The following is a 27,610-nucleotide window of genomic DNA, read 5'->3' as shown; positions in this document are numbered from 1 at the left end:
TTAAAAACTTTTATCATCTTTAGTTGAGGAAAACCCGGAAGAAATTAATTTTCTTTAATATTTTTGTTATTAAAAAATAACAAATTTAAAAAAAAAATCTTCAAAGATTTTTTTCATTATTTTCCTTAAATAAAGGTGATCTCAGTTTTCCTTAAATAAACGTTTGTCTTTGTCTTTACTTGCAACAAATTTAGTCTTTTTCTTATTCTATATTTTATTTATTTATTTGAACTAAAAAAGAAAAGACGAAAGTGGGAAAATCACACATAATCCATAATAGGATGAAGGGGATTTCAAGAATATCATAAAAAAATACATACCAGGAATAGCCATCCCAGAAAGGTAGACCCATTTATTACACAACAGTCTACAGTCTACACACTACACATGGGAGCATGACCTGTTTTAAACCATTTTCTCCATTAATGGATTTTCGCATTCTATACATATACATATAACAGCCAAGAGCCATACTCATAACGCTCTTCAGTCTCATTTATTATAGAACACCCAGCCTGATCCTCTTTGTACCCACATCAAGTCAGAAAGCCAGAAATACGGTGGAAGAGATAAGATGTATATATGGTTATATACACGCATGGCTAGATAGATAAGACAGAGATCAGACGCTGTGTACGTGAGCTTTCAGAGGAAAATGGGAACTGGGTTTTGTACAAAACTGGGAAAAACATGGGCGAAAGCGGAGAAGGGTTTAAACGACGCCGTTTCTAGGAGTTTCGTCGGAAAATACTTCAAGTTACAGGCCAGAAAGACTTGCTTCACCAAGGAGCTCCGCGCCGCCACCGCCACGTTTCTCACCATGGCTTATATCCTCACCGTCAACGCCACCATTGTCGCCGACTCCGGCGGCACCTGCTCCCTATCCGACTGCACGCCTCCGGGGGGGCCGGACTGCGTTGTCAAGCCGAACTCCGGCTACGAGACCTGTCTCGCGAGGATCAGAAACGACCTCGTGGTGGTCACTGCGTTGTCCGCTATGATCGGCTCGTTTTTCATGGGTGTATTGGCGAATTTGCCCCTGGCTGTGGCTCCAGCCATGGGCCCAAATGCTTACTTCACTTACGACTTAGTGGGCTTCCATGGAACTGGGTCCATGACGTACGGAACTGGGCTCGCCGTTCTCTGTGTCGAGGGGTTAGCGTTTATCTTCTTATCGGCCTCTGGCCTGAGGGCTAAGGTAGCCCGGTTGATCCCCCAGTCAGTTAGGCTCGCATTTGCCGCTGGCATTGGACTGTTCATTGCTTTTGTGGGCCTCCAGGCCCACCAGGGAGTGGGCCTTGTTGGTCCTGATCCATCCACATTGGTCACCGCGGCCGCCTGCGCGCATACCGACCCAGTAACCGGCGCGTGCGTCGACGGGAAGATGCGGAGCCCTACGTTTTGGCTGGGCATGGTGGGGCTTGTGATTACGTGTTATGGGCTAATGAAGGAAGTGAAGGGTAGTATGATATATGGAATACTGTTTGTGACCCTGATTTCATGGATTAGAGGCACTGCAGTTACATATTTTCCTTACACCAAGGTTGGTGACACCAAATTCAACTACTTCAAGAAAGTGGTGGATTTCCACAGAATAGAATCCACGGCTGGGGCCATAAGCTTTACTAATTTTAACAGAAGTGAGGTCTGGGTGGCCCTAATGACGTTATTGTATGTGGATGTGCTCGCCACCACAGGGATACTGTACACAATGGCTGAGCTTGGGGGCTTTGTGGATGACAAGGGAAGCTTTGAGGGTGAATACATGGCGTACTTGGTTGATGCAGGGACGACAGTTGTGGCATCCACGCTCGGGGGATCTCCGGTTGCAACGTATGTGGAGTCATCGGCGGGGCTGAGGGAAGGCGGGCGGACAGGGCTGACAGCGGTGATTGTATCGTTTTATTTCATGCTGTCGTTGTTTTTTACTCCATTGTTAACCAGTGTACCTCCATGGGCAATAGGGCCATCACTGGTGATGGTTGGGGTGCTGATGATGAAGGTGGTGAAGGACATAGAGTGGGGTAACGTGAAGGATGCAGTGCCGGCTTTTGCCACCATGGTTCTCATGCCACTGACTTATTCCATAGCAAATGGGATCATAGGTGGAGCTGGAATCTACATTGTGCTGAGCTTGTATGATTATGTTGTGTGGGTGGTGAGGAGGGCGGCCAAGATGAGAAGAGAGAAAAATCAAGTGTCTGCTGCAGGTGGTGGAGGTCAAGATGTGGAAATGACTTAAAATTAAGTTCTTTTTTTTCCGGGCTATAAATATGTTACCTTGTAAATTTAGAACTGGGTTTCCTTTGGCTGTTGGGAAGCTTTGAGGGATAAATTTTTCTATTCTCACTTCCAATATTAAATCAGTTCATCTTACAGTCTTACTGATCAAAAACCTGTAAGAAAGAGTGTGATAAATAATCTTAGAATCATACAGGTTGTTTCTTTTACTTGGATCATATCATTTTAATCAAACAATTATTTAATTATTTTAATCACTACAAAAATTAACTTAAATAACTTATGTAGGTAAGTAACATAAAAGAACATTTTAAATGTTCAGAGTAACCCAAAAAGAACTTCAACCTTCAAAGAAGGCCAAGCCTAGCACAACCCACCCACCTTTAGGCTGGAGAAGGGGAGCTATGTAAATTCCACATCAAAATCCATCAGAAGCACACTTATCATATACAGGATCCACCAGTCAAAATAGAGGTAATTCACATATGGCAACAGCTCCATAAAACTGTGCTAGATTCTTGTTTTGCATGCATCACTTGGGTAAAAAAAACACCTAAAAAGAGACTTGAACTTGTTTGAGCTTATCTTACTTTTGGACAATGCGGACTGCATATATGCCCTTGAGTTCGTTTTCCAGCGTGAAAACACACTCATCTCCTGGCTGAATGTTATTTGCCCGGCTAAAGTCTTCCCACCCACTCGTCAAAGCTTTGAAACCCTGTCTCTCATGGTAGAGCACCGGCCATGATTTCTTATCTGGATCCTGAAGAACCACTACCTTCCTTTCCATTTTTGTTCTTCCCCTGTATGAAAATGAGGGCAAGCTTGCTGGCAGCTCCTGCATGAATATCAAGGAATGCAAAAGAAGGTTTTAGAACACAGAAAAAGAGAATATCAAACCAATACCAAGTATCAACTACAATAGAGGATAAAAAAAAAGGCCTCAAGCTACTCTTTTTTGCACCAATGAGAAGCACACGAGGATTAGAATTTGTGATTAGTGAACAAGTCAACTTGGTTGGATGATCAAGTCCATCCAACTGCATTTGTTAAATAAGCTTGGCAGGAGATTTAGCTTTCCCTTCCGAAACTCAGCTTCACCATTTGACTGCCAACTCAAAATTGAATTCAGTTGTTCAAGCTAAAACCCTCAATGAATAAGAAAGGTGCAATTAAGAGTGTGCCATTTATTAATACTGTTTACCATTTTTATTAATTATGCTTCTTCTATGCTTTCCATCATTTTGTTAAACCACAACAATTATCAAAATAGTAGCATACAAGTACCAAATGCATCTGTCTGCAAATATCACAACAATAATTATGGAGAACAGCAAGGTTGGCCAAAAACCTTGATAAAAGAATAACAATGATCAAAATAAAAGCAAGCAACTCAGAAATAGGAAAGATACTATGGAAGTGAAGAACATACAAGAAAGGATCGGTCGTCTGTCCCCACAATACAGGACAGGTTGGCTGCAATTGGCAGGGGTGAACCAATAAAATCAACAGCTTCAGTTTTCACCACTTCGTAGACTTCATCATTATCTTTTCTAGTTGGATTCCAACTGTGATGGTGCAACCCTTTCATCAACTCCAGTGCCCTTTCTGCATTTCATTGACTGCATTTTATTCAAAAAGGAATACAGAGAAATAGGTGCAGGTGTCATGCGGAATGTGGGTGCAGGAGCAGGTGTAGGTGTGGTGGTGGTTGTGGCTGAACATGCAGCCACAGTACCAGGAGAACTCCAGCAAAAAATGAATGAAGTTAAAAATAAAATGTAACCTCCAATCATCTCCTCAAGACCATGCATTTTTGAAGTCATCTCCACACATTCTTTTTTGAGACCCTTCATATCAACTGTTCAAAGCAGGTAACTTTAATTGAGAAATCACACAAGAAATATCAAGAAACTTCAACAAAAATAACATAAAAATGAAGCTTTGGAAAAAAGAGATAGCTGCTCCCATAAGTTCAGGAAAAGATAGCAGCTGAAAGGAACACAAACTTGATTGGCAATTTCATATTCCAACAGTAACAGGACATTCACAGGACTCTGACACTCCAGAAAATTTCAGCTGGACACTTTTGACCATTGCCAATGAAGGAAGTATGTTTCTTTTCCAATATTACCATCTGATCATTTTCTGACACTCATTCTGAGGATTTGTCTAGTAATAAAAACTACAATGAATATATTGATGATAAAAAGGAAGTAATATAGTACAAAAAAATGAAACAAACACAAGATAACCCACAAAAGAGCAAATAGAAGCTACTAACTTGAATGTGTATTGATGATCTTCATCTCAGCCATCTGGTGTTCTTTGATGCCTTCATTTCCCAAGTCTGAACTATCTTTTCCATTCTCCCCAGGTTCCTCAGCAGATGTGGTCAAAAATTGCCCAGACACCTTGTTATCACAAGAATCTTTATTGTGCCTCAATATTATTTTTTCCACCACATCAGAGTCCTTTTTTTTCCCTGTTTCAAATTTAGATGCATCTGAAGCCACCACTTTTCTCCCTACCTCTTCAGCCACTGTATATACATCAGCTACCATTGCTTCAGTTTGTGATATGAGTAATTTATCAGCATGATGAGGGGATTTTTCAACTCCAGCTACAATTTTCTTGCTTCCATCAGCACCAAATTCATTATTCTGCATTTCAAAGTTTGACAAGTCAAATATAGAGCTTCTGTATTCTCCTCGTTTGTATCCCAAATCTCTGTCAATTATGTAGTATGGTTCTTCAACATACTCTGCTTTGCAAACCGACTTGAGCTTTCCATTGCTATTCTTACAATTCGAAGTGTTCTCTACAATCATTGGTACTTTTTCCACATCAGTTGCATCACACTGACTTTGGATTATTCCAATATCTGACCCAGAAAGAACAGAAGTGCTTGAAACCTGTTCATTTATCGAACCTTTATCAATTGTGCGGAATGCACGATCTTTAGAAATTGGACTTCTTTTATTCCTCGTTATTTTCTTATGTTGACCATTCTCAGAATATTTCGGTTTTTCACATCCAGTTCTATCATATATCTGAGTGATAAAATGCGATCCCATAATATAATGGAATACCACAAAATCTCCAATTTCTAGGCGATGATCTAGTGCAAAAGCATGCCATCCTTGATGAAAAGCAAGTGAGCCATTAAGATTAGATACCGTTATTTCCCATTGCCGCCCACTCGAATCCTCAAGATGGGTTTTTTCATCCACCAATGCTGACACTGTACGTGCAAATTTAGGGGGCAAGAACTGCAGAGGCAAGAAATGTAAGAAAAAATGTATAGTTAGTCCATTAGTGGGAATAGGAAATCTGCTGAGCTTCCAAAATCTGCAGTGCCACATCATCACTAGGTGAAATTTTATTGTCACACCCAAGTAGAAAAGCTTAAGCTCCAGGTCCTGTGTAATATACTAATAGAAGTACTTGAAAACAATATTCAAAATTATTGAAACAGGAAATGAAGGTCTTTTTATCATCTCATATAGATGGTACTAGCCATCCAGCCAAAGTAAAAAATAAAAAATGCCGATATTGCTACAGTAATTTTGTAACCTTTTCATGTTAGCTGGATCAATTTTGCAACAAAATAATTGAAAAAGAAAAAGGCAAATCCAAGGGAGATCATATTACTGGTAGACCTATCACTTAAGAAAAAAAAGGAAACACCAATTCTAGGAACAGCTTTTGAGAATGGTTTTTTGGAAACTGTTATATGATGTTTTATAGAAAACAAAAGTCTATTTGGGAACCTGAAACATGTTTTAAATATGTTTTAAAAGTGAATTTTATATTTAGTGTTTTATTTTTAATCATTCTTTATATTTATATAATTATTTTTTAAAACAACCCTTAGATAAGAACATAAAATTGTTTTTTGTTTTCTAGCTATCAAACTTGTTTTCCTGTTTTTTTGTTTTAGACAACAAAAAACCATTTTCAAAAATAGTTGTCAAACAAAGCCTAATTTACCAAATGGAGCTTGAAATTTAGAGTGATAGGAAGAGCTTTTTGAGAACAACATCTATATAAAACTAGAAAAAGTTTGTTGCGACTGTCATCAGCACACTTCGTATAAGTATAAAAAAGAAACAAACTCTTTTTTTTTTTTTTGCCAGTATAATTGTCTACTTAATCACAGGGTAAAAGCAGAAAAACCACAAAAACCTAACCTCAAAATACCCTACAGTCATTTTATAGGACTGATTGTAATATCCATTTCCTCCCTGCTCCTTGTACATGATTCTTCTTCAATCTTATCAAAGAAAAACCTTAAAAATAAAATCCCATTAGGGCTTTACTGACAATCTGGCTTGTTAACCAAAACTTAGATTCTGTATTATTTTATGGTTATTAAACCAGCAACATGAGTAGAGATTCTAAACCTTAAGCAAGATCCAAGGTACTTGATACAGTAGGGAAATCTTTTTAGCAGACAGTGTGTTGAGAATATTCTGCACCAATTCTGGGTAGAATTTCTTTTATCATTGCTCAAACAATCCAATAGAATCATGCAATATAGTCCAGTCTAGATGTAGAGGTTTTAAATCCTACAGCTTGATTGAATGTTGCTAGCCACAAATGAAGGTTTCAGCATAAAAAGTATATCAAATTATACTGCACCAAATTTGCGTCAAACTAATTTGTCACCTAAAATCAATCGAGCCAAGTGACTAAAAACATAATTACATTAATGAGTAGACCAAGAAAAACACATCATTCAGCATCCACACTAAAGTAAAATGCATTTAAGCAGTAGTAGAACCAAATCAAGATGGAAGCACTTTATCAATAGACTTCTAGATGTGGAGTGCAAGGGACGCATGTGAATCTGATTAGGTGATTATTTTATGTAATATCTCTTTGCTTAAAATAATTAAATTTTAATTTTAATGTGTTCATGTTAAACAATATAAAAATAAAATAAAAAGATGAAATATTTACAGTTGAGAGAATGTGAAGGATGCAGGGAAATGAGAGAAGTTGAGAGAGGTGAGGAAGCAGAAAGAAATGGTTACATTTTTGTCATGAATCAAGCATTTGAAGGGGGTGTATTTGGTATATTTTTATATGGGCAAATGAGCTTGAGAAAATTGGATTCCCTCTTTCTAATGAGTATAGATGCAATAAAATGAAATCATCCAGAGATATGAAAGCAAACAGCATAAGGAAGGCAAGCTAAAAATATGAGTAAAATGTGAAGCAGATAAAATCAAACTGGGAAGTATCCAAACACCACAAATTTTAGATTTTCATCAATTCATAAGCATAATTTTGCAACTTCATCAAATCCAATAGTTTAGATAAGGAAAGAAATTAATGATGTCAATTTATGATAAAGAAGATAAAATAAAAGAGAGTGCGAAAAAGAACAAAGGATTGAAATCTAAATATACCAGAATTTCTGAGAATTTATCGCCAATCATGACTTTGAAAAAAGATGAAATATTGGGAATAGGACGTTTCTTCTTTTTGTGAAGTAGTAAACATTGTTTGGTGCACTCCAAGCATGCTTCTTCCTTGCAATCCATCCCTGATAGTTCTGCTGGATACACTATCCGTGGCAAGCTTTTCTACACGAAGCAAAATTTATTAGAAATATAGGAAAAGAAACAACACACAACATGAGGATATCTCTTGAAAATGCATAAACCAGGACAAGGGGTTGCAGCATAAAACTTCCAAAGACCATTAAGTGATGGCACCCACTTAGCCAGAGTTCATGTCCCATAAGATCCAGTCAAAATGAGAAGCAAACTCAGGAAAGGTCAGCTATTTCTCTACAAATCTGACAGGGACTCCAAGGCGTCCAATCACCATTGCCAACAGACAATATTATCCCAAATGTGCTTTAAAACTTGGGTTATTTTTTAAATATATACAGGTTTTTGAAAAGCTAAGCTGGCAGCTTACATCTTTAACAAGTCCAACCACTAACCCTAGCAAACCATAAAGCCATAACTAACAGTGATGATAACGACAAAATTACTAAAAGATAGGAGAACAGAATCAAAATTTATCAAAGAACTAACACAATAAGCCAACTAAATACGCCCATCAAACTTCTCTTTCATAGGTTGCTCCTTAGTCTTTAGGCCATCAGGCCCATAACCCTATATGGCACAGAATGTCTAGCCAAATAGCCATACCTCCATTTTTGCAATAAAATACAAAGTTCAAGCTATCAAATTTAGTAGAACGCGATATTCAAGTTCCCAAGTGTATGATCACAACTGAGAATTGAGTAAAATTCTACAATGTAACTAAAAGGTTTTGCTTTATCTTTTAAACTCGACTAAAGCTCGATTCCTCATTGCCTCTGGCTATGTTTGTTTCAAAGGAAAATTATTCCTGGAATACGGAAAGCTTTTTTCATTTAAATTCGGAGGAAAAAAGAAATTATCTTTTTGCCGGGTAAAAAGGAAAAACATTCCCCAGAAACGAACGGAGCCGTGAGAGGAATGCAGAGAGGAACTTACCCGCAGAAACCGAAAACACGTACCGATTTACATGCCCTAATGACTACGGATTCATCCGTCGAGCCTCGTTCTCATCACCCTCTCTCTCTACTCCAAAAGAGAAAGCGCTAGTCTTACTGTTTATACTCCGTTTTTCTGTTTATGTCACGTGTTTAATTTTTTTTTTTTTTTGTCAAGAAAAAAAAAAGTTTTTAAAAAATATAGGCCTATTTGGAAACTTTTTTTAAAAATAATTCTGAAAATTAGTTTTAAAAAACAATTTTAAAAATTTTCTTTAATATTTTGTAAAATAAAAGTCTATTTAAAAACTTAAAATATTTGTGATATTTTTAAATATAGTTTAAAAATAAAATTTATATCTAGTGTTTTATTTTTAATCATTTTATATATCTATATAATTATTTTTTTAAATAGTCATAAAAAAACAAATGAAAACAATAGAAAACAATGTGTTTTCTGAAAATACCTTATTTTATGTTCTTAAGAATAAAAAATAGAAAATAATTTTCTAATTACCAAAACGTGTTTTTTTTTTTTTTGTTTTACAGAACAAAAAAACTGTTTTAAAATATAATTGCCAGACCCATACATTTTTGTTTTTCAAGCTCACGATAACATGAGGAAAAAAAACCACCATTTCATGCACTATAACATTGATTTTGATAAACTTCCAAAAATACGTTCAAAACTTCCAGAATGTCATGTGAGCAAGTTTGTTAGGAAGATAAAAGGAGAGATCTAAAGTATTAACCTGTCAAGATTAAAAAATTCCTCCACAATAATAACAATCACTCAACAATAATAACCACCTTCTCAAGAATAATAACAACATAACAAGAATCAAGAATGGTAATCAAGAACATTCAACCAAAGAGAGGACACTAGATATAATGTGGAAAAACCCTTTGGATAGAGGTAAGAAACTACGAAGAAAATTTCTTCCACTTCAATAAATGGGGATACAATAATTAGGTCATCACTTGAGGTGGGAATTCATCACCCCATAAAACATGAATAGAAAGAAATCATGAAGAAAACATACCATAAGAATTCCCTAAAAGGTTGATGAAAAGAACCTGTTACTTCAACCTTGAGCCCAGTGACAAAAAAAACAACCCTGATCTTCTTTCATTTTCTCAATCAAATGCCCTTCTCTCTCATAATACCAAAACCCTAATGTTATTTATATATCCATATTTGAGCTTAGAGAATACCCAAATATAAAACAGCCTAATATATGGGCTTATGGGTTGGACAAACATAGCCCAACAATCTCTTCCACCAACACATGAGGGAGGAATGTCAATATATAATCCCATCACATGGAGTTTAAATTTGTTGTCCCAATGCACAACTGAAGCTTCTGCTTGGGAATAACCTTCGTCAACATGTTTGAGGCATTGTTATTTGTATAAATCTTATTCCAACTTGGTTGCATTTTCTTCAACTATATCCCTTAACCAATGATATCTTACATCAATATGCTTGGTTCGAGAATGATACATGGTGCTCTTACTTAGATCCATGGCACTTTGGCCATCACAATAAACCACATACTCATCATGTTCTAAATTCATTTCTTGGAGAAAACTCTTTAACCACAACATCTCCTTCATTGCTTCAGTGGTTGTTATATACTCAGCTTTTGTTATGAATAAGGCAACACACTTATGCAATTTATAGTGCCATGACACAACTCCCCCTACAAAAGTGATCAGATACCTTGATGTAGATCTCTTGTTATCAATGTCACCAGCTATATCCGCATCTGTAAATCCTTCCAAAACCATCTAAGCTCCCCCAAATCACAAGCACATGCTTAAGTTACCTTTCAAGTACCTAAATATCTATTTTATAGCCTCCCAATGCTCTTTTCTTGTATTAAACAAAAACCTACTCATAACTCCAACTGCATGAGCTATATCTTGCCTTGTGCATACCATAACATACATTAAACTCCCCATAGCTAAGGAGTAAGGAATACTTTCCATCTTCTTTTTCTCTTCATCTAAAATAGAACAATTCTTGTTAAGCTTGAAGTGACCACCAAGGGGACAACTAACTTGCTTAGCTTCTTTCATATTGTACCTTCCAAACAACCTCTCAATATATTTTTGTTGAGACAACCACAACTTCTTGAAATTAAGGTCACGTATGATTCGCATCCCTAAGATCTATTTAGCACCTCTTAGATCTTTCATGTCAAAAACACTTGACAACTCTTTCTTCAACTTGCAAATCAATTTAGCATCTTGTCCTGCAATAAGAATATCATCCACATATAATAATAACATCACAAAACTATCGGCATAATATTTCTTGAAGTAGACACAAGGATCTGCTTTAGTTCTTAAGAAGTCATAGCTCGTCATAAACGAGTCAAACTTTTTGTACCACTATCTTGGAGCTTGCTTCAACCCATTAAGACTTTCTTCAATTTGAAGACCAAATGCTCTTTGCCTTTTATGGCAAAACCCTCTGGTTGATCCATATAAATTTCTTCTTCTAAATCACCATGAAGAAAAGTTGTTTTCACATCTATTTGCTCAAGCTCAAGATTTAAACTAGCTACCAATCCCAAAGCAACTCTAATGGAAATCATCTTCACTACTGGGGAGAAAATTTCATCAAAATTCATACCTTTTTCTAACCAAATCCCTTAACAACCAACTGAGCTTTATATTTCACTAGCTTTCCACTATTGTCCCTTTTGAACTTGTACACCCATTTGTTTTTCAATGCTTTTCTTCCTTTAAGAAGTTGTACCAACTCATAAGTTTGATTTTTCTATAAGGAATCCATCTCATTGTGGTTCCCCCTCATCAATTACTAACATATACTTAAAAGGAGGATATCTAGTAGAGGGATGAAGCTCTCTAGTAGACCTCCTAACTTGGGATATCAAATCCTCCTACTCCCCCTGCTCTTCATGCTCAACTAGCTCTTGTGCAGGTATGTCGCTTGCACTATATCTCTTGGTAGCTCATCAATTTCCTTCTCTTCATTTTTGGACCGCTCTAATGATAGAGGAATAGGTACCAACTTAATGAAGTCATCACTTGTACCTTTAGATTGATTAGCTTTGTTAAAATCTGCCAAGGTTTGATCCTCTTGGAAGACTACATCTCTACTTCTCACCAATTTCTTATTGGTTGGATCCCACAATTTGAATTCAAACTCTTCATCAAAAGACCCAACAAAGGCATGTGGAATTACTTTATTATCAAGTTTGGATCTCTGTTCTTTGGGAACATGCACAAAGGTTTTACAACCAAAGACCCTTAAGTAGGAATAAGAAACATTTTTTCCTATTCATGCTTTCTCTGGAACCTCAAAGTTCAATGGACCTTATGGAGATCTATTTATCAAATAGTAAGCAATCTGAGCAACTTCACCCCAAAACACCTTAACCAACTTTTCAGTCTTCAGCATACACCTAACCCTCTCAATGATGGTCCGATTCATCCTTTCAACCACACCATTATGTTGTGGAGTGTCAGGAACTGTTTTCTCATGCCTTATACCATTCTTAGTAGAGTAAATTTCAAACTCCCTTGAGGTGTACTCACCTCCATTATCAGACCTGAGACTCTACAATTTTCTTCAACTCTCTCTCTCAACCGTGGCATGAAACTGTAGAAACTATTGAAAGACTTGACCCTTTTATCTAAGCAAATAAATCCATACCTTTCTGGTAGCATCATCAATGAAAGTGACAAAGTACTTGTTTCCTCTAAGAGTTTCCACATCCATGGGGCCACAAACATCAAAGTATACCAACTTCAAATTCTCTAACTTCTTCTTAGATCTACTACTAAAGGAAACCCTATGTTGTTTTCCAAACAAACAATGATCACAAGAATATAAGGATTCATTTTTTGCCAAAGGAATTAAAGACTTCCTTTCCAAAATGTGCAATCTTTTCTCACTCATATGCCCTGACCTTTTATGTCACAACTCCATAAAAGTACCCTTTGTATCATGTAACTCATTATTACAAACTTTTCTTTGGGTCTTGTACAAAGTGCAACATGCTTCTCCTTTTGCAACAACCAATAAGCCCTTAGTGAGCTTCCATTTGCTTCTGCCAAAGTGGTTTTTATAACCTTGTTTGTCTAAGGCAAAACCTGACATTAAATTAAAGTGTAAATCTAGAACATGCCTTACATATTTCAATGTCAACTTGCACCCCATATTGGTTTCAAAGCAAACATCACTCATCCCTACAATCTTGGAATGACTAAAGTTTCCCATCTTGATTGTGCCAAAGTCTCCAACTCTATAATCAAAAAACAACTCCAAGTGAGAAGTAGCATGGTAAAAGGTTATAGTGTTTATAATCCACTCAACTCTTTGCTCATCTACATGCAAACACTCATTTAAGAGTACTAAAACTTCATCACTATTGGATATAAAGGCTGAGATATTTTTATCATCTTTTTTTTTTTTTTTTGCTTATTTTGTTCCCTTTTTTTAAATGCAACAATTCCTTTTCATATGTCTATCTTTTCCACAATGGAAACATTTGATTTTATCTCAGGATTAAGACCTTCCCTTAAACTTGTCATGGTCTTTTTGTCTTCTATTCCTATTTCTCCCTCTACTTTCAATGATGAAGGTTTATGCATTTTCTATGGTATAAACCTTCCTTCTTGTATCTTCATTGAACAAATTTCCCTTCACAAGCTCCATAATCAATGCACCGTTTGGAACAGAGTTGCTAATAGTCACAACAAAGGTTTCCCAACTATCTGGCAGTGAACACAACAACAAAGATTCTTGCATCTCATCATCCATAACCATTTTCACAACAGCTAACTAATTAAAAACTCTGAAAAACATTCACGTGATCTTTCATTAGTGTTCCTTCCTTTAACTTCATATTCACCAACTTCTTTAATAAGAAAATTTTATTCCTAGCAGTTTTTTGTTCAAATAGTGATTCCAATTTCTTCCAGAGATTATAGGCATTTGTTTCATTTGTCACATGATGATGTGAGGATGTATCAATCCATTACCTAATATAGGAAATTGCTTTTTTGTTCATCTTATTTCATTCCAAATCAAAAATATCTTTAGGCTTAACTTCTTCACCCTCAAAAGTATCTGACAAATCTTTTATGGTGAGAAAATCTTCCATCATGGACTTCCACATATCCCAATCTAAATTGTTGAGTTTTATCATGGAGGTTGAGTTTCTTTATATCTCCATTCTTTTCAAGAATAAAAGTTTTCACAACCAAGCTCTAATACCACTTGTTCGGAAGATAAAGAGAGAGATCTAGAGTATTAACCTGTCAAGATTAAAATATCCCTACACAATAATAACAATCACTCAACAATAAAATCCACCTTCTCAAGAATAATAACAACCTAACAAGAATCAAGAATAGTAATCAAGAACATTCAACCAAAAATAAGACACCCAATATAATATGCAAAAACCCTTTAAATAGAGGTAAAAAACCATAGAGAAATTTTTTTCCACTTCAATAAATGGGGATACAATAATTAAGTCCTCACTTGAGGTGGGAATCCATCACCCCAGGAAACATGAACAGAAAATAATCAATAAGAAAACATACCACAAGAATTCCCTAAAAGGTTGATGAAAGGACCTGTAACTTCAACCTTGAGCCTTAGAACAATGCCTAGAAAAACAACCCTGATCTTTTTTCTTTTTCTCAATCAAATATCCTTATCTCTCATAATACCAAAACCCTAATGTTATTTATATATCCATATTCGGGCTTAGGGAATACCCAAATATAAAATAACCTAATATATGGGCTCATAGGTTAGACAAACATAGCCCAACAAGTTTCAAGTCAGCTCTCCACCTAAATTAATGACATGGATACATGTTGACATCCAATAAAAATGGTGCACATGGATTGGATTTTAAAATATATATATATATATGAAGAGAAAATTAGGCAAATCTTATCTCCTCTAAACATCAATCCTTTTTTTCTTTCTCCTTCCTTCACCATTGGGACAATGATCTCCTCATTTTGTCACCAACCACAGCTCCAAATATTCAAACATCAACCCCAAATAAACCCTACCACCATAAATAACCTTTTTTATTCTCCTCTATTCACCACTGATGAAATCATTTCTCTATCTTCCTTTCCTTACCCCATTTAATTTTGCTTTCAAGAAATAAAAAGAAATAAATATAGACAACGAGCAAACAAAGCATAGAAATATTGTAGTTGCACTTCACCTTCAAAGCTAAGGTTTCTCTAAGAGATATATGTATTTTATTAAATTTTATCATTTTTTTATGTTCTTAATTTTATTCTTTGACATTTGAAAATTGTCATTTATGTGATATTAGACATTTTGTGACTTAAACTTGATAACATTCCATATTTCTACATTTTGAATATTCATTAATAATTTTTTTTTTACATTTTATTTTTTTTAGGGTTTATTTGTAATGAATTATGGTTTCAATTTTCAATAAAGGTTTAACATACTTTACCCCCCAACCTATAACGTGTTTTGCATATTACCCCATTGAGTTCAAAATCGAGCAATGTACCCAACTTTTATAATTACATGCAATGTGCATTTTTTAAGAGATGGTGTTAATTTTTTTTAATAGAAAGGCATGTGTTATCCACGTGATCAATGGCAAAATGGTCAATTTTTTTGGGTTTATTACACTTTTACCCCCCAAATATAATGTGTTTTGCACATTGTCCCCTTGAGTTTCAGAATCAAGCAATGTACCTTCTATCATTTATAATTGTATGCAATGTGCATTTTTTGGGAGACAACATTCTTTTTTTTATATATATAAAAAGGCATGTGCTCTTCATGTGACCAAGAGCAAAATGGTCAATTTATAAAAACCCTAACCAGTTTTCTCTTCCTTTTGTTCTTATTATTCTCTCCATTTTTTGTCTCTCCTTCCTATTTCCATTGTGGTCGGTACTAGATAAGCATTTGGACATCTGTTTTTCACCTACAAAAAAATACCCACCAAGGAAAAGTTTTGGTTTCGCTAAAATTTTTGTCAAAAAAAATGTAGAATTGTGTGATATGGGCCTTCCAAATTTTTAATTTGGGTTTTTTCAAAAAGTTTGGTTTTTTTGGATTTTTGGTTTTGATCGGTAATCATATCGAATTGAAGTATTTTTTCCCTCTTTTAATTCTATCTTTTATAGGGTTTGGAGCTTTGACATTGAAGTTGGATTTTCAAGTCCTTATAGCCATAAACCCAATTATGTTGTATTGTGGGAGCTGTCGGTTTGAATAAAAAAAATTGGGTCTGGAATTTGGGTTTTTTGTTGTTATCATCACATCCTTCCTCAAAGCCCATCTCTAAATACTTACCCTAGTTAGGTTTCAAGGTTGAAATTTCAAGAGATGTAGTCATCGATTGGGGGAGGAGAGAGACAGAGTGAAAAGAAAAGAAAAAGAACGAAGAAAGATGAGGGTAGACTGGTTAGGGTTTTATAAATTAAACATTTTGCCATGGTCACATGGAGAGCACATGTCTTTCTATAAAATAATCATAACAATAATAATAATAATAATAATAATAATGTTATCTTTCAAAAAATGCACATTGCATACAATTATAAAGGATAAAGGGTACATTGCTCAATTTTTAAACTCAAGGGGGCAATGTCCAAAACACATTATATGTTGGGGATGTATGGTTCTTTTCTTTCCTTAATTTTTGTGTTTGTGCTATGTATGGTTCTTGAGGAGAATGTAGAAATAAGAAGAAAATTTTGACTATTGATTAAGAAAGGAATATAGTTGTTAAGAAATTTTAGCATTTTGCTTTATTTAATCTTGTTTATCTAGGATTCGAACTTTTTTGTTTTTTAGATTTGTTAATTGGATACATTTTGAAATTTATAGGAAATGAAGAATATGGGGAAATTAATGACAAAATGAGATAATAGAGTGTAGTTTGTTTCTAGGATTTATCCAGTTTGTACATTGTTCTATCACAATTACTCCAAGGGGTTTTTTGGTTAAATTATGATGGGTCTTTCTATACTTAATTGAAATAAACAAGAATAAAGTCATGTTTGGGACCTATTATTAAATATGCTAAAGGCTCTAAGGCAGATGAAACATCTCAAATAAAGCCTTAACTAAAAATGTGTGGTTAGGCTATGTAGATTTTTGTTTTGAGCATTGATTGTCTTCTAAATTGTATATATACTATGAAAAGTTGTGAATGAAGTAGATTGACTAAGGATTTTAACAGATGGTTGACTAAAGCATCAATATCACATATTTCTCACTAAAATGTTATATGACATGCCAATTAAGGCATGTAAGATATCATTTTATTATAATGGGCTTATGTTGTCATTTTCCATGGACCTTTACTTGCCTCCTTTACATCCATGAACAACATGTATTGTAATTTAACTAATAAACAATGTCTCCAACTCTAACTTCATTCAATTATTTAGCGTTGTCTTGCTTTTGTTTTGATTTTCAACTATCTAGGTTATATTTATATGTTTATTTAATGGGTTGATGTTGTTGATCCAAATGAGGTTGTTGAGTAATTTTTTTTCATCGTCATTAATTGGTGAATTCAATGCATGGGAAAACAATTTATGTTTATTCTTAAGTAAATGAATATAAATTTAAAATGAGATTATTGTCAGTTTTATTGGAAGTATACTTTGAATCCTATTCTTCATAGAAGTTTTCAATTTCTAATGAATGAGGGTTGAATTGAAGAATAAAATAAAACAATGGTAGTAAGGCAAACTTGAATTGATGTGGGCATCAAGCAAAATAGTAGTTGACCCTTAGTTACAAAGGTTAACCCTTAAACATGAATATTGTTTTGTTTATATGTGGCTAATGGTCATAATAAAAGGCCAACCCTTTGATCAAGGGGTTGCCCCTTATTTGGTTATGATATTTGGACATAATCATTATTTTGGTTTAAGGTAAATAGTAAGCAAAATAGAGGTCGACTCATTTGTTTAGATGTAGGCTCGTGGTTCTAAACATTGTTGTGGTTTGATGTGGGCAATAGGCAAAATAGAGGTTGACCCATTATTGTAGATATTAGCCCACAAATATGGACATTATCACATTTTTGCATGAACATTGGGCAAAATAGTGGTCAACCCATAACTTGAGATGTTGACCCCCCAATTTATATAACATAGAAAATAAATATCAAATAAATTATAATAATTGCATTGCTTAATGTAAGGTATGCACTATATGTGTCCATATTTATAACATTAATTTTAAACCATAAAGTGTTAATGAAACTCACTTTTATTGTTCCTAAGCTAAATAAGGCATTAATATATGATGGCCATTGGTGTGAGCATGACAATTGTTATAAGTAATTTGGTTTTGGTAGTGTTATTCATAAATTAGTTATTTGTTTCACCTTTGCTAAAGGTCTTTCTATCTAAATAGGGGTTGCATAAGATCTAGTAGTGTTTAGATGGATTCAAGTAATGCAATTTATTGTTACCTTCACATAGAAGATGGACTAGTAAGGGGTGAACATGGTAATATGGAATATAGGGAAGGTAGACAACAAGGTATATGTGTAGATCAATCAATGACATATAATGATTTTGTTTCAAGGGTGTGGGAAAATGAACACCAATGTGGTTGGACCAACATTTTCATACTCTCCCACTTAACCTATATGCACTTTAACAATTGAAAAATGATGAAAGTCTGAAAAATATGTTCCAATTTTGTGAGTGATTCGCATGTGTATATATATGCTTAGCAACTACAATTGAAGGCGATGAAATAATTGAAAATAGAATATAGGGGTAAGTTATATGAAAACAAGATACAATCTTAAATGATAACATTTACTTTAATTGTTTTTTTATATATTTCTGTTCATTCAATATATGATGAGTTGATAAATAAACACATTTATAATGCAGATTAAATGAAACAATTGTTGAGTCAAACTCACTAGTCCTATATTCAACAAGAGATGATGATATTGAATGCAATCACATGGATTTTATCCAAGATGTGTCGAATCACATGTTAGTCTATTGAAGTCAAGTCGTTTCAAGAGTGTAATATGGGTAGTAGGCATGCCTTTTCTACAGAAAATGACTTTCAAAATTCAATATATCTCATGTCAATAAAGGGTGTTTTAGATATAAGTTCAAGAGGAATTGTTCTAAGCATATGACTGTAATATGTGTTGTCGAAGAATACCCTTAGAAAGTAATTGTTTGTACTATTGGCACAACAAAAATAGTTTAGGTGCATGTATTTGGAAATTAACATAACCATTCTTTAGAATATGTGACCTTTTTTTAACCAGAAATTCATTCTAATTGAGTCATACCTATGATTGATGATGTTATTCATTCATGTCCAAATTATTTGTCACAAAAAATATGTAAAAACTTTCTTCAACAATATGGAATGCAATTGAGTTATTCTCAACCATGGAACTTCAAAGAAAAGGCTAAAGAAAAAATTCACAATGTACCCTAATGTTCATATAAGTTGTTACATTGGTTGTGTATACGACTTATTGAAACAAATTTGAGTATAACTGCTAAATATAGATGTTCAGATGATGGTCATTTCATACAATTGTTTGTTACACTTGTAATCTCAAAACATAAGTTTAAAATGGGGTGTCGTCCTAGTATATCAATAGACTCATCCCACATGAGTAAGCTTTACAAGGGTGCTATGTTTTCAACTTCTTCATATGATGTTGATGATGACATGTTTCCACTAACCTATGACTTATTTAGTTCTAAGAATTATAAGGACTGGCTATGGTTCTTAGAGAAGTTGAAAATGGTCATTAGTGAAAAAGATGTTATAATAATATTTAATAAACACTAAGGGATTATCAGTAGTGTTTTGAAGGTATTTGGTGTTGAATACCATGCACATTGCTATCATCACATTAATGAGAACTTTAATAGCTTTCTTACAAAGCATAACACTCAAAGAAGGAAAGGGAAAGAAAATGGCAAATGCTCAATTCTATTGCGTATGCGAGGTTAGATTAGGATTATGAGGTTGCGATGGATACTAAAAACATTTAACCTTAATTTGAGTAAGTGGGTTGAAGAAAATAACCCTTAGCATTATCTTAATTTAAGAAGATACGTTGGGACAAAATAATAAGTAATCTTGTAGAGTCTTTTAATTCTTGGTTAAGACATGAACATTAACATATCATTTGTATTTTCTTCATTAAGCATATGGATAAGTTAGGATCTCTTTTAGTCGAGCATGAAAATGGACTTCTAACATGAAATAGGTGTGTTGGTCCTAAAACGGAAGAAAATATTATATTGAACATTGCAAAGTGTGAAAATTACACCACTCATTTTACACTTGGGTAGTTCTATTAAAAAGTATCCAATGGAAAAGCATACCTCGATGTGGACTTGATCGAACAAAATTGCAAATGTCTGAATGTGGACCCGCATTTTTCACGTGCGTCCCCACTCGATCGGCGAGACTCGCTTTTTATTTGTGAAAAATTAATTTTAAAAAAAAGTTGGAGTCGCCACCCATTTTATTTTTATTTTAAAGGGAAAATAAAACAAGAAAGAAAAACCCTAAAAAGTGACTCCATAGTTTTGGAAAAAGCATGTCTTTGAGAAACCCGAGTCTAGGTCCGGGGATCAGATTACTTATTGGGAAGGTACCTCTAGGAGGTAGCACCCCTCTAAGCCCTAAAGAGGTCTCTACTGACTAAGTTAAGGGAAGCGTGGCAATTAAATGAATTAATTATGGATACCTAAGTAGGCTAGGTGATTTCAAATATTGCATGCCTAAAGAGAAAACAAACCATAAGAGAGAGTCGAAGTGCGTACCTAAATGGCTTCTCAAGCGCTATCATGAAACATAAGAGATTAGTTTGGAAATATGACACAACATTTGTTTTATCTAAGCAAATCAAGCATATATCAAAACACCCAAAAATCACATCATGTATGGATATAGTCATCAATAACGCATGTGTCCATGGAATTCTCAAAAATAGGTGTGAAGGAGCGTACCTGGATGGCGAGCTAAAACGCTACTATGGGAAACAAGATTGCTTAATAATAGGTGCATAATAATCTCACGTATCTCAAAGAGAAAGCACAATTAATCAAATGTCAAACAAACACTATTGAAGAGGATATCATGAATGTCGGGCCCCCACCAAAGCCCTAATTAATTTCGCACGAGTTGATTCCATAAATTCCATGACTTGGAATTATGGAGTTTGTTCGTGCTTGAGAAAATCGGAAAAATCAAGAAAATAGTTGAAAATAAAAATAAATAATAAAATAAAAAAATAGTGAAAACTTGTGCCAGAAGGAAAATGGCAGCAAAAGGGTGTTGAAATCTGGATTTTATTGCCTAGAGAAGGTCTAAAGATGATTCTCTAAAATCAGGATTATTTGGATGAAAACGATTTTGAAAACACAATTCAAAACACGTAAAATCATGAGGAAAACAAGAGGGGTGAGAAGGGAAGAGAGTAGTGTGCACCGAACTGGTCATGGCGAGTGGGGTTTGGGGGTTTGGCTGTGACTGCGTTGCTGGTGGTTATAGGCGCTGCTGTCATTTTCTCTGAATTTTTCCCTCTACTCTCTCGTATGCATTTAAGTGCTTTACATCACTGTGTTCTTGAGCTTTTCCCCATTTCTTCTTATACCTTGACCTGCCACCTCTGCTGGTGTGTTCTGTTGAACTAAGTAAACTTGCTGGCGCGTTCTGTTGAACTGAGTGACACTATGTCTACTTTCAAATTTAAATCCTTTAACCTTATCCATCAATAGGGATGCCTGAATTTCAGGAGCCCGCAACTCATTCGGCAATGCTGAGGGAAATGGCGTTGTAAATGTTGCTTGAGGAGAAGGCTGCTGTGGAGGATGTTTTATTATATCCTTACTGACATATTGACATGGCGTGAGATGATACACCAGCAATTTGAGTAGTTTGTGGTCAGCCCAATTGAGGTTGCTTTCAAACTTTCGCTACAAAAAAAGAAGATCGAAGATGACGAAATCCATGTGAATCGCTCTACGGTTCTGGCAGCGAATGAGGATTGGACATGCAGATTCTGGAGACAGTGACTTGAAGCTTCTTGCGAATCTGTAGCAAGTTTAATCAGACCACTCTTGAGGGCAACTTCTTTCTTCAAACAAAGTCATGCATTCCAGAGTACGCAGCTTTCCTCTTTCTGAAGTACAGAGCATGCCTAAGATCTATGTTTGGGGGCAAAATGTTTTCGTAATCTGCATGGGATTGCGCTTTATTGCTTACAAAAACATCATTGAATCTCACCATTCCAGAATGGCACATAAACAGTAGCGGACTTTGATGTTATCTTCATTCAGCTGTTAAGTGACCATCATTAGTCTTGTTTCTATCTTTTAGAACATATACAGGGATGTGCCTTAGGAAGTTCTGCATTGCTTGCATCTCGCTTGACCTTTTGCTCAATAATTCAACCTGAGTACGGGGTTGAGACATCTGGGTTGCAAAGGTGACTATGGACTGTACATTCGCTTGTTTCTCTTCCCACTATTTTCTGAATCAAATTACCTGCTGCTGTATCTATTGAAGCTGTAGCCTCATCTAACAATCTCTCAAAAGGCATAAATATCAGATTCTTCAACTATGCTATTCTCAGATCACCTCAGCAGTATAAGGGGTTCTATGCATTTAGGAACCATCAGCAATGCTTGGATTTTTGGGATATTATACAGAACAAAGCAAAGTTGTGCGACATTTCCCTTTGATTATGAAGATGAAGTCGAAGATGGCAAAATTTTGTAAAGACTTTCAAGGGGATTCCCTCCACGTTTGTCATCAAAGATGCTTTTTGACGAATTTCCCATAGTCAACTTGATTGAGGCAACAAGAACAACTTTTTGCTTACTCTATGATGCAGTATTAAGCATGTCAAACAATGAGTGAGCCACCTGCTTAGCTGACTTAAAATCTCTGATATTCTCAACATCGAGAGGCTCAAGTGAAGCTCTACTGAATATAACATTTCTTGACTCCAAATGTAACACAGTTATCAGTTGATTCACGGAATTGATTGATGCTTCGCAATGAAGAAAATCAGGACTGCTAAATAGTATTTTCAACAATTCAGACGCTATGGCCTTAGAAGGGTCTTGAGGGCTTAAAGACAAGTACTTGGTTAGAGCACCCAATGCTCCAGCTTCAGCCATGATCAGTTTGTTCGCATCAGACATTAGTTCAAGGGGTTTGGCACCTTCCCTCACATGCATCTCAGAATGAGCCTTCATACACTCCCAGTAGAAATAGTTTCAGAATCTGCATTTATTATAGTGGCTTTAGTTTCGATGTCGTCTTTTGAGAGAGTCATTCTCTACCAAAATCACAATCTAAGCAATCGTCAAGCATTAGGTTTGAATTTCTTGTTAGCATCATTAGTAATCTTCAGCAATCAAGCTCACTGAATCGTCTCCTGAGTACCCATGACAGAAGAAAGCTGATCATTCATGACACCCAAGACTGAGCCATGGTGATAACTATTTAAAGTAGTGTTTGAATTAGCTGATCCGTCAAGACTTTGATGGGATGATACATTCCTGATGGGTTAAGTGTCATCAGTTGACATGGTACTATTGCTTACAAAAAATTATGAGCCCAGGTTCTTCTTCCTGCTATTGTCCAATTCTGTAGGAGTAATCTGGTCTTTTCCAGTTTATTAAGCTCCATCATGCCTGCCTCAAGAAGGGCCTTTGGCGTATATGTCAGTAAGTTCAAGTCTGGACAGTGTCCTAGTAAACAGATGCCTTCCCTGATCTCTATCAGTATGCATCCTCTGATTAGGATTGATTTCTGGACTGATCTGATCAAAGATCCTCGAACTGTTTAAAGTCCCATGATTCTTTTGGCTTTGAGAGTCTTCTCTGGTTTTCCTTGCTCAAGTAATCAAGCAAATTGCCCCACATGAATAGAAGATGCCACAAGTTTAGCAGTGCATTTTTCATCAGTATTCAAATCAAACATTGGAATTTTCTGTAGGTTGGCGGAATTGTTGGCAATTTCGACATCATATATTGCAGCAAGGCCGAAATTCTGACTTACACTTCTAAGTGTTCCAGAGAACTTAGTCATGTCTGCCTCCTATGTCATCTCTTGATAAATCTGGTTCTCTTCAAATGCTTCCGAAGGTTGAAATTAGTACCCTTGTTCGTCTCAAGGAAACAAACCGAGAGGTTTGGACAGTAGGATCTGCACTTTCTCCACAGAACTGGAGCACCTTTTCAGAAGTCCCTTCTTTGGTCTCAGCAAAAGACTTTAGAGCTTCAACAAGAAAAGTAAGAAACTCTTTGGCCAGATGCAATCGTCTTGCTGTGGTCTTTTTGCATTTGAAAACATGTCCTGGAGTAAAGCTTCTCTGGTCAAATCAGGTCTTCGTCCAAAAAGCTCTTGTACAGGGCATTCGAGAATTCAACTGCTTCAAGTCTCTTTAGTATATAACAATCAGCCAAGGCCAAAAATAAAATAAAATTGCATCACCTGATGTTCCTTTCCCCAAGGTTAAGATCTCCAGATTCCTTAAAGAAGACATTGCTGTCATAACCAGCGAGTGAATTGAAGGAGCACCAAAAAAATATTCACTTCAGTGGCATTCGGATATCTACGACACATATCCTCAAACTGTTCTTCAGATATGTTCTGATTTTCGAGATTCAGACACCTCCAGAAGTCTTCATGAGAACTACCAGCTCGCCACTACTTACAGACTGTAGCAGCTCGACGAAGATTAATATAGTCCAAGAAAAGGAAACCATGTGCAATAAGTCATCTGTACGATCCATCCGAACTTCTAAATGTTCCATTTTTGAAGTACTAAATCCATCTCCTTCTTTGTCTCTCCCACTGGCAGTGCAGCTATGGACAGATAGTTTGATGCAGTAGGCTTATCATCCTTCATAAGAGTTGCCATCAATTTACCCCGTTGGGTTCTCATCCCAATAGTAGTCACAAGCATTTTGCAAGACCCATCCTGAATTTTAGTTCTGAACAAGAGAAAAAGGATTCTCAGAATTCACATGAACCGTCTCACTTTCTCCTGTCAAACTGAACTCATTTATCGACAAAGAAAAATCCCAAAACAAAAAGTCTATCAGCTGGGACCTGATCTCCAATGGAAAGATGAACAATATCACCTAGAATTAGATCATATACTGATATCTTTTGCCTCTGTCCACTTCTCGTAACTTGAGCTGTCTTTTCCTTCTCTGTGTCCAAATCTTTGAACTGCAAAGATTGTCTATAATCACTTATAGCGGTGACACATACAACAAGCAGAACACTTGCAACGATTCCAAGTCCATTTTGTGCACCCTTTGGCCATCCCTTCATCATTATACTAATAAGAAAAGACACAAAGGCACAAATAGCAAGTATCATAATGGTCATACCATGGAGGACTTCCCACACAAAAAACCCAGAAACCAAGGACTTTGGTTTAAGTGAATTCATTAATTCCATAAATTTCCTTTCTTTTATTCAACAGATCATCAGCCATAGGAATACCATCGGTGGTTGACGTGGAGAGCTTCTCTGCAATACCCTGAACCTTACCATGAATTTTAAGCCTTTTAGTCATGACTTTCCACAATTGATCCCAACTCATCAGCACAAATTTGAAAACCTGCAGCTGTTACTTCCTCAGGTGCAATGTAGTCACTGGACAAACCATGAATAAACTGAAGTGCGGCCTGTGAAACTAGAACTGCTACTCTAAACTTCTCCTCATTGGAACGTCGAATAGTTTGAGCTTCGAATCACTTGCTGAGATTAGCAGTGAAACGGGACCTTCGCTTAGGTTTTTAACAACCCAGCGAAGCTTTCTCCGTGTGAGCTTTAGGTGGACCTGAAGCCTGAGCTTCCAGAATTGCTTGGTTAGCTGTCTCATAATAACCAGCTGAGCGGCAGAGCTTTGCATATTGAAGCCAGCAATCACCAACTTGAGCACCAAGACCGCTTGCACCAAGAACCAATCTTTGTAAAGCCAGAAGTGACTCTCTTGCCCAAAGGGATGGCTGTGTAAATCTGAGCTGATCTCCCCAATTTTCCATCATTTTTGTAAATCTCAGATCAGCCAAATCAATTGATTTCAGCAACAGCTAGAAGAGCAATCAGAGCTCGTTTGGACAGAGCAATTTTCTCAGCAACTGAGAATTGGTCTTTCTTTATCAGGGCCTGAGGAATTTTCACAACATCCATGTCAAAGGAAGCATTATTCTCAGAGCTGCTGCAAAGTAAACCTTCCTTGTCAGTCCCATCAAGGTACTCATCCATCAATTCCCACTTGCTAAGCTTCCATGCTGCCTAAACACCTTGTATGCACCAAGTTTTCTTGTATTTATGAATTTTAGCTATTAAAGCATCCACGTGAATAACCATAGTCTGAAAGTGGCACATGTCAGTAAACAATTAAGAACATCTGAATGCCTCTGTACTGAGGTAGGCTCCATCTGCAAAGCCTGCTCTGAAGAAGTTAAAACTTCTGCCCAGTTTCCTGCTTTCTTGTTGATTAGAAAGCTGGTCTTGCAAACTTAATGACGTGTGCAAACATGCTAGGCCAGATAGACCATCAGGCTCATCCAAACCACTGTATATTTTCATGAGGTATCTTCATCCTCTCTCTAAAATTCTGGTGCTTCTCTCTTTTAAGTGGTCGATACTCTTCTTTCCAATGGTGATTCTCGCTCCATGGTTACCCACATTGCACATATCCCGAAATCACTACATTCCGTGTAATAAGGTTCTTATGGGGCATTTTATCAAACAACTTCCGAGCAAAGGTAAAGATCTCCCATCTTGGCACATGCATTGACCATTACAATCTGATACACCAAATTTGGCTCACAAATTGATGAAAACATCCATTAGCAAGCAGCCAAACCACCCAATTCCTGCATACATATAAACTAACCACTTTGAACATATGAGTCATACTCGAACCCACTTTTCAGAACGGCACCCTGTACAAACGAATTGATCCCATGCATCAATAGCTGAGCGGAGGTACGAACCCAGAAGGTGAAAGTGTAGTTATCAGAGACCAAATAACCAGCAGAAAGATCCTCTATTTCCAGAACCATGCTTCTCAATCTGTCCTTAATCTGCATATCCTTAACAAGCGAATAAACAGCCGACAAGCTAGAATTTTGAAACGTTTGTTCTCTTTGCTGAATCTCATGACTGCATGCCCAAGCTTTGGAATCACCCCCATATAAAGAATTGATGGCCATAGGACGGATAGGAAGAAAAGCAAAAACAAGTATGGTAGAGAATAGCGGAAACGATGGGAAAACAGACATGGGAGATTAAAAGAAAATAAAGCCACATCTCATAATTTTTCAATAGGCTCTGGTTAGTGGGAATAGGCACAGAGATATATGCTTCCGAAGGCATTAATGACATCCAAAATCAAAACAAGGCAAACAGGCAAGTAACCAATCTCAACAAAGCAAATTGTGGCCCTTTTCGTCCACACAAAAATCAACAAAACAATTATATATTCAGGAATCGAACTCACGGAAAAAAATCAAATATAGGTAAGAATTCCGAAAGCAAGGAGGTGCATACCTGGACAGCTTTGGTTGCAATGGCTCGGCTTCTGGCTATCTTTTCTCTTCCTTCTGAGGACAATTCCCAGATAAAAATCCTCTTTTTTGCTTGTTCTTTCTTCCTCCTCCTCCCTCTCTAGACTCCAATACGTGCTCTGCCCCCAAGAAAAATCCTCCCTTAATAAAAAAAAAAGCTCCCCTTTTCTCCTTCCTCTCTCACGTATATATACGCCTTTCCCTAAAACTAAATCTCCCTAAAAAAAAAGGCCAAATCTCCTA

The 27,610-nt window shown here is 36.1% G+C and overlaps 2 protein-coding genes across 6 annotated transcripts; one reads left to right on the top strand and one right to left on the bottom strand.

The window, feature by feature from the left end:
• The first annotated feature begins 395 nt into the window (after nt 1–395).
• Nucleotides 396–2,456, top strand: LOC100245103 (adenine/guanine permease AZG2). Its single transcript, XM_002274667.4, has one exon. The coding sequence runs from the start codon at nt 656–658 to the stop codon at nt 2,240–2,242; it is 1,587 nt and encodes a 528-aa protein (XP_002274703.1). The 5' UTR covers nt 396–655; the 3' UTR covers nt 2,243–2,456.
• Nucleotides 2,457–2,652: 196 nt separating this feature from the next.
• On the bottom strand, nt 2,653–27,526 carry LOC104882266 (uncharacterized). Of its 5 annotated transcripts, none has more exons than XM_010664740.3 (6): nt 27,351–27,526; nt 7,659–7,835; nt 4,526–5,513; nt 4,028–4,102; nt 3,674–3,849; nt 2,653–3,079 (listed from the first exon to the last, which is right to left on the bottom strand). In XM_010664740.3, the coding sequence occupies exons 2-6, from the start codon at nt 7,791–7,793 to the stop codon at nt 2,828–2,830; spliced, it is 1,626 nt and encodes a 541-aa protein (XP_010663042.1). In that variant the 5' UTR covers nt 7,794–7,835; nt 27,351–27,526; the 3' UTR covers nt 2,653–2,827. The 5 variants fall into 5 exon arrangements, with proteins under 5 accessions (XP_010663042.1, XP_010663041.1, XP_019081883.1 ...); XM_010664739.3 differs by lacking the exon at nt 27,351–27,526 and adding an exon at nt 8,742–8,877; XM_019226338.2 differs by lacking the exon at nt 27,351–27,526 and adding an exon at nt 8,742–8,866 and having other exon boundaries at nt 7,659–7,830.
• Between the last annotated feature and the right edge of the window lie 84 nt (nt 27,527–27,610).

This window comes from Vitis vinifera, chromosome 17, assembly GCF_030704535.1.
Source record: "Vitis vinifera cultivar Pinot Noir 40024 chromosome 17, ASM3070453v1".
Lineage (NCBI taxonomy): Eukaryota > Viridiplantae > Streptophyta > Magnoliopsida > Vitales > Vitaceae > Vitis > Vitis vinifera.
Note: the sequence above shows the minus strand (reverse complement) of the source record. Positions and strands in the feature narration are given on the sequence as shown.

Coding starts and splice junctions, on each gene's coding strand:
- LOC100245103 (XM_002274667.4), top strand. CDS start 656: ATGGGAACTGGGTTTTGTACAAAACTGGGAAAAACATGGGCGAAAGCG.
- LOC104882266 (XM_010664740.3), bottom strand. CDS start 7,793: ATGGATTGCAAGGAAGAAGCATGCTTGGAGTGCACCAAACAATGTTTA. Junction 4,103..4,525: donor GATCATCAATACACATTCAA/GTTAGTAGCTTC, acceptor TGCTTTGAACAG/TTGATATGAAGGGTCTCAAA. Junction 3,850..4,027: donor TCTTGAGGAGATGATTGGAG/GTTACATTTTAT, acceptor AATGAAATGCAG/AAAGGGCACTGGAGTTGATG.